General features: G+C 23.8%; 1 protein-coding gene across 1 annotated transcript in view; it reads right to left on the bottom strand.

Moving 5' to 3' along the window:
• The window catches only part of LOC107161357 (uncharacterized), a 52,565-nt gene extending 35,214 nt beyond the window's left edge, over positions 1–17,351 (bottom strand). Inside the window, exon 1 of the mRNA XM_089217114.1 lies at positions 17,234–17,351. Coding sequence (XP_089073240.1) covers positions 17,234–17,236 — 3 coding nt within the window. The 5' untranslated portion in view covers positions 17,237–17,351. The remainder of the gene's footprint in view (positions 1–17,233) is intronic.
• Between the last annotated feature and the right edge of the window lie 1,290 nt (positions 17,352–18,641).

The raw sequence follows: 18,641 nt of genomic DNA, 5'->3' as shown, positions 1-18,641 counted from the left end.
TCTTATTAAATGTAGACAAACTTAAATATAAAATTAATAAAACAAAGGGTATGACAAATGTATTCGTGCTGTTAAATATTATAACTAAATATATAATTTGGTTGAGATATTAAAAAAGATATTAAATTTATCTTGACTGCTTAACTTTAATTGAAAAAGATAAGCTTTGTACACATAAACTGAACAATTATGTATATTTAAATGAAGTTATTAAAATGCTCAGCTAATGGAACATCTATAGAGGTTTCAATAGTTCAATAAAAACAACATATTTTATAAAAAATTAATGAAGTATTGGCTTTCTCTTATAAGTGCGTAATTATCTATATAACTGCAGGTGAGTGTTAGACTGTTACATAGAAAGATTAAAATGGATTTTAACTTCATAAAAAAATGTGTATAATTTTGTATGTAATAATGTTATATACCATGCAGTAATAATGTGAAAAGTAATATAAAATTTTGAAAATAATCTGGAGAGATTTGAAATTCGAGGTATATTAAATGTCAAGACCTTCTCATTTTGAATTAGTATAAATACTTACACGTAAAATATGTAAAGTAAACTTATTTACATTATATATAAATACAGTATTTCATTATAAAGGCAGGAAGGTAAGTTAACTAAATAATAATATTGGTCATACGAATCCTTCCAAACCTTTAAATGATAATTTTAAATGTTTAATTAATATACATATTTGATATTTTATGTAAGTATATATACTGGCTAGATAACCTGTTTTCCCTCGCGAAAAAAAATGTAAACTGAGAAATTATTTAAATTTCTAAACAAAAAACTGGTATATATATTTAAATACCACTCTTTTGAAATAATAGGAAAATAATGACGGTATGACATCTGGGGTCTGTTTGAAACTATTAAGTGAAAATAAAATAGTGGAATTATTCACATAAAAAAATTGAAAAATTGAAATACAATGTTATCACTCTCAACAGTTAAAAATTAAAAAGTAAGATGCTATGTCTCTCAAGGAAAGAGGATAAATGAAAATAATTAATTTGAATTTAATCGGAAAAGTAGAAAAATTATATATTATGTGGCCTCTCCTAAACAAATATAAGAAAAATAATGCAACTACGACATTAAGAAAAGAGGATATTTATAACAATCCTCTGAAAAAAATTAGTGGAATTATTCAGATGCATCATCGAAAAACCGAAACATTGAAACATTGAAACAACACGTTTTCGCGCTTTAACCTTTTTACAACACGTTGTGCAAAAAAACAGAACTTGATTGTGCACAAATAGGTACATTTTATGGCTACCTGTGACGAAAAACATTAAAGTTTAAACTCTTTTGCACGCAGATGTTAAATAAGTACTCATCTGAATTTCCGCACTATTTTTTGGCCTACGGCTAACGATTAATAAGACTACATCAGGTATGGCCACGCGAGTAGCATGCGGCTTCCGAGTGAGTCTCGTGTGACTCTTGAAAGTTGAAACTAAGCTTAGAGTAAAATTAATTCATATTTTAATATAAAAAACACTCCTCAAATTATCCTAAAATTATCCTATATAATAATTATTATTAAATAATCCTAATAATCCTAAAATTAATGTTCCTTTATTTGTTATAAAATCAAAAATATATTTTCGTTTTATAAACATACCTTAACTCACTTTAAAATAGCTTCATAAATTTGCAGCTCCCCAAATAAAGGTTAGTAGCCACCCCTGGACTACATAGTCACCAACGTGTTGATCAATAACATACAGTTCACTATGAAACTATACCTAAGTACTTAAGTATGTAAAATCAAAAATGATATAATTTACACAAGCAATTATTTTTACATTGATTATACATTGCTATCGAATATTCGATAATTTGTACTGCTACCTTTGACTGATATTTAATTTACCTAAGGTACATTAGAATTTAAATAAAAGGCGGGTAAGTGGATATCGCTCTGCTGTATATTTGGGGTGGGGTGGACCTCTGACTAGGGTAGGTTAAATTTGAATGCAATGGTAGGTATCATTGTATACGAATAACGATTTTTAACGGAGACGGTTTATCTGTCTAGGATATATTATAGATTATTAAAAATTTTCAAATCTTAGATTTAAAAAGAAAATTTTTTATGAATTTCTAGCATAAAATAATTTGCGAATTTTCGTGATTTTTACATAATATGTTGTAAAAATTCAAACTTTGAATGCTTATAAAAAAAAATGTGACTATGTATTTATTTTATTTTTCAACTGCTATTGTAAAAATATTTTAGGAACATGGTATTAAATTTTCAAATCTTAGAATTAAAAAGAAAAACTTTTATGAATTTTGATCTAAGATAATTTGAACATTGCCGTAATTTTTCTGATTTAGTCAAAATTTGAACTGTAAATGCTTATAAAAAAAATTTGTGACTATATATTTATTTTATTTTTCAACTACTATTGTAAAAATATGTTAGGAGCCTTGTATTAAATTTTCAAATCTTAGATCTAAAAAAAAAAACTTTTATGAATTTTGATCTAAGATAATTTGAAAATTGCCGTAATTTTTACGTATGAAGTCAATATTTAAACTTCAAATGCTAATAAAAAAAAATTTTGCCCATGTATTTTTATAATTTTTTAATCACTATAAGAATTACTTATGAGGAACTTTGTACTACATTTTCAAGTTTTTTGATAAGCCCAAAAAAATTTTATCGACACTTCAAAAAAAAATTTTTTTGAAAATTAAATCATGTAAAGAAAATGCCAATCTAAATAACTTGTGAAATTTTCAAGTATCTATGACTTATACTTTTTGAATAATTACAAATATTTAAAATCGTTTGAGGATAAACCGTTATCGTTACGCTATTTCATAAAAATTTAAAATTCAAACGCACTTAAAATTGTTCCTATAATGATGTTTCCAGTTTTATCTATATCTACTTGAAGGAAAACTAATTGAAAACTTAGTGTTGTATTTTTCGACAGATTTCGTAAAAATTTGAATTATAAACGTTTATAAAAAAAATTTGTGACCAACGATTTTTAATTTTTTTTAGCTACAATAAGAACAACTCATAAGGAACCTTGTATTCAATTTTCAATTTTTTTTGGTCGTCCAACATTTTTTTACCGGACTTAAAAAAAAATTCTAAAAATAAATTGAAAATTTCAGTTGTCTATAAATAACTAAAAAAAATTTTAAAATTAAACTGTATATATATATCACTAACATAAACATTTGGTGAAAATTTCAAGTATTTACAGTGATTCGTTTTTGAATTACAACCATATAAAAAAATCGATTTGGTCAAAAACTTGTTTTGCGTAAAAATTCCCGTTTTTCTGTCATTTATTTTTGTTTTTCTCGATTTTTTTGAAAACTGTTGGAAAATTTTAATTTTTGGCCTGTATAATGCACCAAGGATATTCACTTTTATGTCGGAAACCACCCCCCAAAGTTTGAAATTGAAGCATTATTTCTACTAGTTATGCCGTACACAAACACAAAAACAAAAAAAATCAATACATTCATCATTTCGTTCAGAATCTAAAATGTTTATGAAAACCTATGTTTTTTCATTGTTTACTAATGAATTGTTCTCAATTTTCAGGTAATAAAATTTTTTATGTGTACAATAGAGTTTCGTCGTAATAACAGTGTATCCTCAAAACTTCTTTAACTACACCTCAACAGACCGAAAAATAGAATATGGGTAAACAACTCTATGAAAAAAAGTCATGGAATTATTCAAATGCCTCGCGAAAAAAAATGAAACATAAAACACTCCTATTCTTTTACATTTATACCAAAGAATAGGTATTTAGGTAATATTATTGTCATGAAAGATTATTCAATAACTTCTGTTAACTAAAAAATAAACTGCACTATTAACAGCTAAAAATTTAATTCATAGCATTGCATTAATATTTTTCTTACTGAATAGAAAAATATATTTAACATTTTAATATTTATGAAAATAAAAATATTGTACATCATATTTTTATTCGTTAAAAGTACCTATAAAATGTAAGATTTGATAAATAAAATAAACAATTTGTCATTGATCTTTTTTAAGCTAATAAAACACATCTTTGCAAATTAGAAAAAAACTATTATCATTTATTTCAACGAATTTTAAATTATAAAGGTTATCAAACATCTCATATATAATTACATTTTTATTTATTTAATATTATAGACTAACAGAACTTTTTTACTCAGAATCGTTTTTCATACATATAATGCTTTCTTATATCATATCATTGAATTTAAATCAAGACAGAGATTTTAGACACCTAATTTATAGCGGAGCGTTACCCTCTTATCCGACTTTTTATGTTTTTAAAATTAGAATTCTAACAAATTAGTAGAAATCACGAAAATCACGAAAATCACGAAAATTATAAAATATTCAATTTTAATAGCTTAGGATTGAAAATTCAATACAAGGTTTCTCATAAATATATCATGTTATATTTTAGTAAGTAACCTACTGAGCGAAAATTGAGTTTAGTATGTAGCCAACAAGGTGATTATCTATGTAGATACGGACAATGCAGTTCATACTAAAACCAACAAATATGAAGATGTTTTTATAAATATTTAAGTTCAAATTTGAAAGAAATTAGATACCCATAACTTTAACAAACATAATTATTTTGTTATAGTTTAAAAATATTATTAATTCTACTTGTAACATTTATTGGACATAATATTATATATTATACGCATGTTGACATTTTCAAATACAATATACATAGATTCAACCAACCGTGTTAATAATAGTAAAATAAATTACTTTAATAGAAATATAAACCATAAATGTTATAAATATATAACAGTATATACATATATTATGCAAATATACTATACAGTTTACATATTACAATATAACCTACATTGTAATTAGCAGTATATTATAGACTGACGGACTATTTTTGATGTGAATCATTTTTCATACACATTTACAATGATATAATATAATTGAACTTAAAGCTAACATTCATTGCAATGACCCACATGATAATTAGATAAAAAATTTAAAAAACGGGTAAGTGGATGTCGCTCTGCTACATAGTAGGTTACAAGTGGGTTTCTGTAATAGATAGTATTAAATTTGAATTCAATGATATTAATAATATCATTGTATACGAAAAACGATTCTGAGTGGAGACAGTTCATCAATCTAGGATATGTTATACTATATTAATTCTATTTTTATTATATCAAAAAAAATTTTAGGTATCTACCTATAAAATAAATTCCAAATTAATCAAATCAGATTCATTATGTAACCGACTCACTCAGTCATTTGAAGAAATTAGAACGTGTATACAATTTATTATAAAGTATTAATGTAAGTCATTAACGGCATTAACTATTAATATTAGAATATAAAGTATACTCTAGAAATTTAAGTATCACGAATAACATTTTTATCACAAAAATATAACTAAAACTTTTATTCTTGATTATTTAATATGTAATTTCATCAAAATTTAAGCTTAAAATAACTATAAAGAGAAACTGTGTTTATAGATTTTAGATTTTTTTTTTTGCAACAGAGTTAACTAGGTATTTACTTGGAACTTGTTTTAAATTTTCAATCCTTAGCTATAAAAGTTGAACGTTTTATAAATTTTTATCAACTACAGAATTTATAAATTTTCAATTCAATAATTTTGTCAAAATTTGAACTTCAAATGGTTATAAAAAAAAGTGCCTATGTATTTTTAATATTTTCCAATTGCTATTATATAAGCTATTATATAAACTTATGGGGCACCTTGTATTAAATTTTAAAGTTTTTTGATCAAATAAATAAAATTTTATTGACATAATATATAGAATAAAAAACTAAAAAATGGGAAATTTCAAATGTCTATAATAACTTAAAAAATTTTGAAAATTTTAACAAATATAGAAATTGATAAAAGAAGCACATACCTAGTGTGAATTTCAAGTCTCTACAGTTGGGTTAGTTTTTGAATAACAACTAAATAAGAATATCGGTACAATAGAAATTGAATGAATATCCAATGTTGTAATTCAAATGCTCATAAAAATTTAATTTGACTTTCCGGTAGACATTTTTTATTTGATAAATGTAGACAATGCCGTGAAGAATCTTGTACTACATTTTCAAATCTTAAATTTAAAAAGATAAATTTTTATGAATTAATAACTCAAAATAAATTGTAAATTTTCGTGATTTTATGTATTTTTTCAAAATTCTAACTTTCAATGCTTATTAAAAAAAATTGTGACTATGTATTTTTAATATTTTTTAATTAACATAGTAATTTTTATTAGAAGCCATATGTTAAATTTTGAAGCTTTTTTACCAATCGAATACAATTTTACTATTGTTTATAAAAAAAATAAACTAAAAAGATTAAAAATTTCAAATGTTTATAAATAACTTAAAAATATTTGATATATTTTTGAAAATTTTATCAAAATATATAGGACATACCAGTATAAGCATTCAGTTAAAAATTTACAGTAATTTTTTATGGAGTTACACTAATATCTAAAATCGGTTTTCTCAAAAATTGATTTTCCATAAAAATTCCCGTTTTTCCTTAATTTTTTCTTCGTTTTTCCTGGTTCCTAGTGAAAACTACTGAAAATTTCAAAATTTTGCCAACTTTTTGACCTCCCAAATGCACCAACTAGATTCACTTTCCAACGCGAAAAACTACTGAAGTTGAAAATTGAAGCACTGTTTCAACAACTTATCGTATTCAAAAACACAAACACAAAAAAAAAACTATATAAAAAACCACATCATTGTAAAATCAATACATTCATCGCTCCGATGAGAATCTAAAAGAGTTGTTCAATAATGATATAACTTAAATATAATTATGTTTAGCTGTGAGATGTATTGAATTAAATAAACTAAACTAATAAATTACATTTGTTCAATAAATATTAATATATTTCTTAACTTCAAATAAGCTACACAGTATAGTATTCATCGACGAGTTAAAAAGGTTTAGATAGTATTTTTATATTATAATTTATTTATGACATTTATGTAGGTGTCTAAAACTCAATAAATATTTTTAATTTCATTTTAAAGAAAATTTCTATGAACCTACTTAAATAAATTTCTACCTATCTAGTATCAAAATATAAAATTAAATAATATAAATATTCACATAGGTAATTAAAAAAAGTTGATTTCATATAAATGTAATTAACACGCATACTGAAATAAAATACCATCATGTAAAGTAATTACAAATATTGCAATGTAAACAAACCTGTTTACATCGCAATAAGATTCTTAACTAATATAAAACCTTTAATCTACATTCTACATTATCAATATACCTATTTTAGAATAGCGTATAACTAAATGTAAATGAAATATCAGATGTTAGATAGGTGTAGTAGTATAGTTTTGTTTTTTATTTTTTTGAGATTTTAAATGGATACCTACCTACTTACTAATAAAAGTATTATTTACACCACATGAATTATGAAATTTAAGTTTTTGAAAATCAATCATTTTACCGTGTAGTAATAATATGTTCTTTAAATATTTGGTGATTCTTTTTGATAACTATGTCAAAATGTAATTCTTATAACATATATATATTTTTTTAAATAAAATAGTAGCGTGTTGGTAAATATTGTTGTTTGCTCATGCATTAACTATAATTTCATCTGAACTTTAAAACAAAAGTAAATCTAAATATTTTTTTCTTATAAAATGAAATATTTTCAAAAAATAAATGAATTAAGTTTTTTTTATCAATAATACATAAATCCAAATGGATATACAATGCATAATTGCTAGGTAGTTGAATTTTCAAGATTTAATGCTTATAGCCCATAAATAATATGAATTTTATTAAAATATTATTTTATATTTAAAAGTACCTATGAAATATCAAAGCTTTAATTTCAATCAATAAAAAGACAGTAGGTACATGGACAGATTTTAATATCTAGCTGACTAACAAACTTCTTATCATTAATAATTTCACCATACGATACAATTTTTTTTATACTATAGATCATTCATCACTAAGACCCGGATTTAAATGCACTTAAAACCATACAAATATGTTCTAAAAAATAGCCAAAAATGTCCTTAAAAAATGCATTTTACCTCAAAAAATGACCTTAAAAATGCCATTTATATTTATTTTGTATACAATTTGTTATTATAATTTAGGATTTATTATTAAAATATATTTATTACTTTATTGAAAAAAAAAATTTGGAAAAATTGACTTGATGCTGCTACGATGTTGACACGCATATGTTTTGGGGAAATATTATTCACTCTAAACATAGATACTAAAATATGTATTAATAAATACGCTAAATTTGTATAGTATATTGAACGAATATGCATTAAAAACCATAAAAATGACCCAAAAATGCTAAAAATGCTCTTAAAACATAAAAACGTCAAAATATGCAAAAAAATGCAAAATAAAATGTTTAGCTTTGAAACACTCGTTACATGAAACGAATTTTATACTTGGAAAGCATTGTCTATAATCAATTAAAAAAATATGCACTTTGCATTGAAATCCGGGCCCTATTCATCACTAATAAATATTTACTTTAAGTCAGTCTATAAAACAAAACTACAAATAATTTGCATGCCATAGCTACAACTTAAAATAGTAAAATATTAAGTTCAATTTAACAAATGTGATACTAAATAATATATAAATCAAATAAATATTTGATGATTTATGTCATACTACAGTTTACTTAATACATACATATTTCAAATAATAAACTAATGGGTGCGGGACATTTGAGTGCATTAGCATCTAACCAAATAGTCATAGCACACTAAGTGGCTAGAGTATTACATTATTTTAATTAAATAATTACGTTTTTATACATTTTATCCACCTTTACAAAAATTAAAAATACTTTATTATATTATAAATTCTAAAATAATAATTAAAAATTTTAGAATAACATATTTTAAATATTAATTAGTTAATTTACTTTTAATTTTTTAACGAATATAGTAAAAATTAGTATGTAAGTATGATAATTGATGATGATTTAAATGATTTTCACAACTTTTTTCGTAAAAATTATCATTTTGATAACAATGTTAACTTTAACACAATATTTCTCAACATGTCATCAAATGATAACTAATGTAAAATTGTATACGATAAAAATCTTAAATTCTCAAGTAAAGAATCACCGTTTATCTTCTAATATATAAATGTATTTTTAAACAAATTTTATAAATGTTAAATATTTTTAAAAATACCTACAAACCAAAATATATTAGCTATGTGATTTTTAAAACTAATCTAATAAATAAATGGAAAAAAAAACTATAGTTTAATAATATCTCCGAACTATTTATTTTAAAATAGTATTTGTGTTCTTTCTAATATTTTACTATTATTATTATATTAGGTACTATAATACTATTATTTATTAAGAATAAATTAATTTAAAAAAGTACCAATTGAATAAAAACATTATTTACATTTAATACAAAACTTTTTTTTATAAAATATTTAGTTTATTATAAAACTATAATCTATACTAAAATTGTTTTAATTATTAAAGACACGTCATCGTTACAAACTTTATATAAATCTATTTGTAAAAAGAACAAAGAAACTTAATAAAATTTAAAATAAAAAAAGCTGGTAAGTCGTGGATGTTGGTCTGCTGTACAGTAGGTTAAAAGTTGGTTACAGTAATGGATTGAATTAAATTTGAATCCAATTATATTATATCAATGTATACGAAAAACGATTCTGAGCGAAGACGGTTATCTGTCTAGGATATTATATTATTATAGATTATTATAATTGTTCAAATCTTAGATTTAAAAAGAAACATTTTTAAAATTTTACCATTTCTAGGTAAGTCTAATGTAAGTAAATAACCCAAATTTCAAGTTTTTACAAATGTTTTTAACCGAAGTACAACAAAAAACTCCCAATATTAAAATTTCTATAAATAGCTCAAAAATTGCTACAATTTTCCGAACATTAAACAGTAAGAAACAAAATCCAAAATACAACAGAAAAGATCTCTTGTCATTTTTCATTTGAAGCAATATTTCTGGTAGAAAACGTCGTCCGTAACTATTTGTAATTAATTATTATTAGAAAATCGTAAATCGTACGTTTTTTTCCCTTTAACCGCTCTTATTTCGAATACCGTTTCGAAAAATGACCTCTTTAAAGTACCAGATCAAGAACATTACCTTTCAGAAAAGATGCTACACTTGATACTTTTGAGCAAGTTTAGAGGGAGAAAAAGTGTTTACAGAATAAAAAGAAAGAGAAATAAACGCCATTGTAAAACCAATACATTCCTCGCTCCGCTCAGAATTTAAAATTATTTAAGTTTATAGGTCAGTGTTGATTTCATAATATTTCTTGATTATATTTAAGAATTTACCTACATAATAATATTCAATTGTACTAGATGATTCGCCAAGAATGCTCACTCTAATTTTTAATCTAATAATTAATTAATTAAAATTCTGATTTTAGGAATTTTTAAATATACTCAAAGACCGTATTTTAAAATTCTTGAGATTTTTGTACTACTTAAAAAGTGTCCTGTAACAAACTTCTATTTTCTAACAACAATCCCTATTTCTAACAGTAAATTACTTAGAGGATAGATTTTTGAACATTTTTATGCACCCGATTTAAAATTCAAATGAGTAATCTCATAATTATTAAAATATTTGTACAAAAGATAATAATTCTTAAAAATGGTTTTACAAAAATATATAATGAACATTAAATTGTAACTAGTATTTATCATTCTTAAGCAATTTTTATTGATTAATAATGTGGGTAGATTAATGTTAACGACTAAAATATTTTGTATCTCTGTCGAACACTCTTTAAGTACTGCAAAAAATCTCAAGAATATTAAAATATGGTATTAAGTACCTATATTTAAAATTTCCAAAAATCAGCTAATAGCTACATTAATTAAGAAAAAAAGGGGGGTAAGCATGCTTGGTGAATCGCCCAGTTCATAGAAGTAAATATTTATTTGAGATTCCTACTTTTCTTAAGATTATGCATACCTAATGAATATTATTTGTTATGGTAATCAAGTAGATATTACCTAGATGCGTATTAAACTATACTGTACATGAAAATCATGAAAAAAGATAAGCAATCTTATAATTGAGCACATGGAAACATTATAATAGAAATATTAATAAATATTAAAATTGGTATTAAGTTACCTCAACTATGTAAGATAAATTATTAGTTAATTTTAAAAAGTTTTGGATGTTTCAGATTTCTAAATTAAATCAATCAATTTACTTAAAATCTAGCTATAGGTCTAATCAAATTTATTAAATCATTTTTATTTTAAAATTATGGCATTATGGTAATCTCAAAACCAAAATAAAAAAAAAAACAGCAAAAGATTATATAGATAGATATACTAGATACATTCTAGATTCTAGAAGGCTAACTAATACAATTCTAATGAATAATTTGGTTACAAAAATAAAAAAATATATATTAGTTTTTAAAAATAAAACTGCAGTTTATTTACCCATTATATAAATTTTAATTTTTGATGTGTTTTAACGATATAATATCGTCTAGATACAAAACCAACGTGAAGGTGGTGGTAGGTGAGCCAATTGTACCAGGCTCCACGTCTACGCCTTCAGGTATTCCTTAAAAAAAATAGTCTTAAAACGTCTCTAAGAAATATACACATATTAGATACACATTTATACACACTTTATGGTTAAAATATTTATATCAGAGTCCGCAAACTTATACCTGTACTAATTGTGGACAATAATATCATAAAGAAATAAAGGTGCATAAAAATACTGTGTTTTAAGGTGTGATTTTGTTGACTAGAAAAAATTTAGAATGCATAACGTTTTTGATATTTACTTCGGTTTAATAACCATAATTAACCATAAATAAAACAAGATTGAGCTGATCAAATGCAATAATATTTTTATATAAATTACAGAATTTGTATGATTTAAATTAATGAATTAATATTATATTTATTATTCATATGAATTACATTTTTTTTTTTAGTTTTACCTGACAAATTGACAAATCGTGCAAAAAGTTTTGCGATAAAAACAAATAAATGCATTTTCATGCTGCGTGTGAATTCCAACAATCGCGTGTTGTAAGCGTTAACCTCAATTTTATTACCTCGTTTTTTCAAAGTTATTCAAAAAGGTTTATTACATGCATTGTTTTTTTTGTTGTTTTAAATGTATTTTATTATATTATATAGGTATATATTTAATATAAATGTATGTTGTATATACAACCCCGTCTAGATTATTAATTTATACTTGTTATTTTTATCCTTTCTTTGGCCTTAGGTAGTTAGTACCTACCAGAGAATCTAAGTACCTATTTTTTATCGATCAAATGCGACATTACAAATCATCATCAATGCCAACATTTTTGATAAAAATAATATTTTACAAAACAAATACCTACACGCAGTAAAAGCTTGCACTATTCTTGCCTTTGGCATAAAATTCACTCACCTATGAAATCATTAAATAATGTAAATTTAAAAAAGACATAGATGATTATTATTGAGATTTAAAATTTTTTTTTTGCGATTTTAGAATCAATAATATTATTTTTCACAATACACAACTTAATTCTAATTTTATCTGACACTAGACTACTTGAGACGTAATATGACGCCAATTTATCAAAAAAAGGACGGTAAAACAATTATTTTTTAATATAACGACAAAAAAATCACAGTATCGCATTCATTAAAATAATACTAAACATGAAACGGTTTTGTTTACATTATATTTTCAAAATAAGTTATATAGGTACTTAGTATTACCTACATTTGTTAGCAATCGATGTGACTTAATGTTATGTATAAAACAGTTCAATTTATTAGGTACATAATATAATAAAATAATTAAAAACATACTATTATACCATCAATCATAGTTTTAAGAAAAATAAATGGTTAAAAAAGGTGATATTTTACTTTTTAAACTTAATTTCAATCAATAAAAATTATTTGAATTTCCAGCTGGAATACAATTAATAAAAAGTTGGTTTTACACTATCAATGCTCCGATATAGATTTTGACATTATTTTGACATATTTATATTTATATTTTTGGTACTTATCATTCTAGTGCAATACAAAGTATGTACCATTTTTTTTTTACAATTGCAGCTTAAGCAGTAAAAATTGATTATAGTATTCTACTACAGTGGCTGGTAGAATGCTGCATAAATAGAAAACAATAAAAGAAAAAAATATTTTGGATTGCGAGTGAAGCAATAGAAGTATTGGTTTAACAATGTTCTGTGTTTATAAATACGTAGTAGGTATGTACTTTTTTATGTCTACCTTAACCTTTTAAAGCATTAAAATACTTCAATTTTCATAATTGAGAATAATTTTTGTTAGTGAATTTTATCTAGCTTGTATTTTAATAGGAATGTTTACCCTAAACAAGATTTTGAAAAAATGTAAAATGAATAACTGTAGAGACTTAAAATGTACACCAAATATTTATTAAAATTATTTGATAATCAAAATAGATTATCTCTTTTTGCGCTGTCCTAGATTAATGTGTTAGCCTTTTTTGTTTTATTTTTTTTTTCGATTTATGTACGATATAATTATTAAATTATTATTTTTGAATAAAAAAGAACATTTAAAATTATACAAGATATTGTTTAAGTTGCTAATACCCTAATTAAAAAACAACAATAACACATTTTCATAATTTTTGTCAAAAGCATTTAAAGTTTTAACTCCTACAAAATTTATCAAAATTATGAACATTTTAAAGTTTATCACCTTATTAATACATTTAAAATTAATACAAAAATCAATAAAACATTGTTTAAAAAAAGTTTGGCGTTAATAAGTGATTACATTTTAAATTTGGACGACATTGGATTATTCTTACGTAATATAACGATTCTCCTCAAAGAATTTTTATATTTTGTTGTAATTCAAAAAATTATAATCGTAGAAACTTAAAACATTCATAACTATAACTTACTGTATAATTTTAAATACACAACAACATTTTAAAAATTGTTTCACTAATTTTAAGCTTTGCATAGAAATTTCAAATTTTCAAATTATTTTAGTTTTATTTTTTTTTAAACATTGATAATACTTTTTAGGCCCATCCCCAAAAAACTTTAAGATTAATAAAATTCTAAGATCCTGCATAAATTATTCTTATAGTCATTTTAAAATAAAGACAGTACATTGGCACAATTGCAGGTCCTAACAGAATGATGCCAATGTGTTAAAAATTTTAAAAAATTTTAAAAACTTTACGATGACTTTTATCTATGTTTTTTGTGTGTGTGACAGTGTGTCAGTGTACCTATTCAAAAAATACTATACCTACTCGATATAAAGTGGAAAAAATGCTTCAGTTATCAATTTTAAGGGCACTTTTCAATTAGAAAATTAAATCTAGTTGGTACTTTTAACATATTAAAATTGAAAATGACCAGTATTTTTCAAACCAATAGGGTTAAAAAAAAAAAAAAAAAAAAAATAAGGAAAATAGAAATATTTGTACCACGCAAACCAAGTTCCAACAAATTTGTTTTTTGTTATTACTCAAAACCGAATAAATGTAAGTAGGTACTTGAAATTTTCACCAAATATTAATTTTAGCATTTTCTAAACAAAATAAAAATTTAAAAAATATTTTAAAGACTTTTGAGCTATCGAAAATTTAACACAAAGTTCTTAATAAATAGTTCAAACTGAAATCAAAAATGTTTGAGTATTTATAAGCATTTTTTACAGTCATTTGAACATCAGATTTAATCAAAATCAGATATTTAATCTAACGGTTTTAGTCATTTTTTTGTAATTAAGAAATGTGATATGTGGTATATTGAAACTTTTCACGTACATATTATATTGTTATACCTATTTCATATCTACATTTTCAAACGCAATGTTTTTGGCAAAAATGAATTCAACATTGAACATACCATATTGCTAATATTAAAATAAATCACTCTAGTAATCATATAAAAATATCTAACATAGAAAAAACTTAGTAATGTTAGGGTGACAGACCGTTTTCACAGAGAATCGTTTTTTGTATGCAATCATTTATCATTTAATTTAGATTTTTATTTCATTAATCCTTACACAACAGTGACTTACTCAATGATGATATATATATATATATATATATACTCAAGCATTCGACACCTACTATACAGCACAGCAGTTAGTCTTTAATAACGATGTAAATCCGCTCATTTTTAGTGGTTACCTGCTTTCCCCATTTTTATTTAATGTTTATATATTATATATCTAACTTTTATGCATGTATTTAAAGTTCAAATGTTGGCAAAATAATAAAAATTGGAATTGATGATTTATATTTCCTTTGTATTCTATTATGACTTACACAAAGGATAATATATTTATTATTTTATTAAATATTATACGTAGCTGCACGTCCTTACAATACAACTTAAGGCGCTCGACGACCATGTCATTTTGTCTACAAAAATATACTCTACAGAAATAATGATCCAGTTCTGTAGAATCAGCTAAATTTGATATATATATTTATATTTGAACTAATAGAGAGTAATATTCTACAAGCCACATTGAATTCCATTTTCCAATATTTTAATCTCAACCTTAATAATAAGTCTTTAGAAATAACACAATTTTTAACTTTTTTTACAAATTATTTTATTCTATTATTTAAAATTAAATTAAAATAAAAGTTCAATGCAATTTTTAGGAAATCTTCTCAGTTAAATAAAAAAAACTACAGCCTTATAAAATATAAAACGCAATTCTAAAAATTGTATAGAATGGTGGAGAGTATAAAAATTAGGCACCAGTTCTCTTAAATACATCAATTTAATTTCGTGCTAAAACGTATTAAGATTGTTCTATTCAAAATAATTTGATTAATTTTTTTCTTCTTGTAACTATTTAAGCATTTACTTCAAGGTTAATAGCTTACAATTATTAAACAGTTAGACTTAAATTATTTAACTACATTGAGTCGATTAATTAATTTTATCAAAGGTATCATTGAAAAATGGCTTTATAATAAATAATAATTCATGTATACGAATATACGTCATACCAAAAATAAACACATTCAATATTCACCCTAAATATTTAGTTAGAGAACTTTGAATCCCCAAAAGATCAAAAATACAAATTATGTTACTTTGACAGTTCCGTAAGATTCCACGAAACACAATATTTTAGAACAGACATTTAAAAAATGTGGTTTTATATAATTAACATATATTATAGATAATTTTATGTAAATCATGCTCCATAAATTTTATGTTATGAATTAACAAGTTTATGGTTTATACCACAAAAATGTTTAAATAAATTGTATATCATAAAATAAAAATTTCTCTTAAAGATAATACATAACAATAAATTTAACTGATAATCAAAGATGAAAATGTATGAATATACGCTTTATAAATATTTTTTAATTTTTACTTTATATACTTAATAACTGTAATAATGGCGTACATTTTTGTTTTTATGTAACTAAAAAATCACAAAATAAAAAAAAATGTTATAACGTCACTTCTATTTATGGATATTATGGATACTAAAATAATACAAAATAGGTAAGTACATCATTAATATAATCAATTAATTAATCAGAAAATAATATTTTAGAGTTTCGGTTAATTTATGTTACGTAAAATGTTATTATTTAGGCATTTAATAACAATAATAAATACCTAGTTATTAAAAATCACCTAATTTATATTTATAAATCAAAATTAATGAAATAAAACACGTAATATTTTATATACCAAATAAAAATATATCATTAGTAAAATTTTATTTGATATTGGTACTAAAAACATAAAAATGATTTAACTTTAAAAATCAAGGAGGTGCATAAAAAATGGAAAATTTTGATTTTTTTTCAATTTATGTTGTTTTTCAATAATACGTGATTAGTTAAATTTATCTCGAACGTTGAAAATGTTTTGCTTTTTATGATCATATTATTATTATGCGTATGTCGTATATATATTAAATACTATTATATTATAATATGATAAATACAATGCAATAAATAATTAATAAACATCAAAGTTAAAATTTTAGTTTTAAATTTAATTACCTAATCAATTATCAATTAAAGTGCTGTAATTATATTTAAACAAATATCCTACTTAATAATATAGCATAATATGTATAGTAGTTTTTTGCTTAATATATATTATAAATTACCATGATATAAGATTGATATTTTCCGCGAGAATGCTTCAACAGACTATGGACTTGTACACGTCCAACACGTTGACTGAAAGCGGCGACAACAGCGGCAGTATAGCGCCTTGACAACGAATTTCGTATACCGACACTCTATCGCGGTGCGTTGGAGTATTATAGGAGCGCAATCGGGCATTGTCGTTTTCGTGTTCTAGCATAAGCGCACAATGATAACAATTAAATAGTATACCAGTATGCGTATAAATATGCGTAATTTTTAGATAAAAGAACTCCCCTTTCCTCTCACCATTACCTATAATAATCCACAAGGCATGAGTATTTATGATACAATAATTTTATCATATTATGTACACAACATATTATAATGACATCATGATAGACCATCAATAATATACACAGGCATGGGCGTTCTCACGGGGGGAGGGGGGGGAGGGGGGGATATATCCCCCCAAGGCTCTTTATTTTCTTACATATTAGTGATATATATTTTGTCTATTTTTGATAAACCTTACGACTTATCATATAACAATTTCTTTCATCCCCCTCCATTGAAAAATCCCGAGAACGCCTCTGTACACAAGCACGGTGCTGAATCGCAACATCTGTTTAACTTACTATTCGAGGTAATAAGGTAATTAGGTATCAACCAAAGATAAATATTGCACTTGCTATTATGAATGATTTTAATAAAGTTTTAAATTGTATAGCCTGTAAGTGTCTACTAATGATATAACGATGCAATAATAATAAAAATGGCAACGAGACGCGTTTATGTGATGTCATGATTACAGAGGTGTCAACTGGGGTTCTACGTGCCATATAAGCTTATTTTATCCATACCTAACATATTGACCTGTCAAAATTATATCCTGATACCACTAAATCAAATAATAATTCATATTAATTTATTATAATAAATAGATAGTATCAACATTATGATATTAACCATTAGATACATATTATTTATAATAGGTACATTTTAAATTATATGAAAATATCTCTGTAGACATAGGCTGCATAAATACAAAATATTGTATGAGCAAAGCCATTGGCGTAATTCAATTAAATTTCAGTAGGTGCAAAACTTTTATCGGTTCAATAATCGTTAAGACAAATTAAGTCATATTTAAAGCTAATCACTTTGCTCGCGTATACATCATTTTATATTTTTGATAACAATATAATACAGTGGTTCTTAACCTGTGATCCGCGGCTCCCTAAGGATCCGCGATATTCATATCACCTAACATATTGAGTCAATACAAATTAAGTTTAATCAAAATAATTATAAATGCGTATGTTTTTTTTTAAGTCTACTTCTATAATTTGTAATATTAAATAATTATTATAATTTTAAAATATGAGATATTTTGTTGTAAAAAACAGTTATTTGATAAAAAATTGG

This window comes from Diuraphis noxia, unplaced genomic scaffold (genome assembly GCF_037042655.1).
Source record: "Diuraphis noxia isolate RWA-SAM2 unplaced genomic scaffold, SU_Dnox_SAM2 contig0001, whole genome shotgun sequence".
In the NCBI taxonomy this organism is placed as follows: Eukaryota; Metazoa; Arthropoda; class Insecta; order Hemiptera; family Aphididae; genus Diuraphis; species Diuraphis noxia.
The sequence above is the reverse complement of the archived record's forward strand: the minus strand, read 5'-3'. Positions and strand labels throughout refer to the sequence as shown.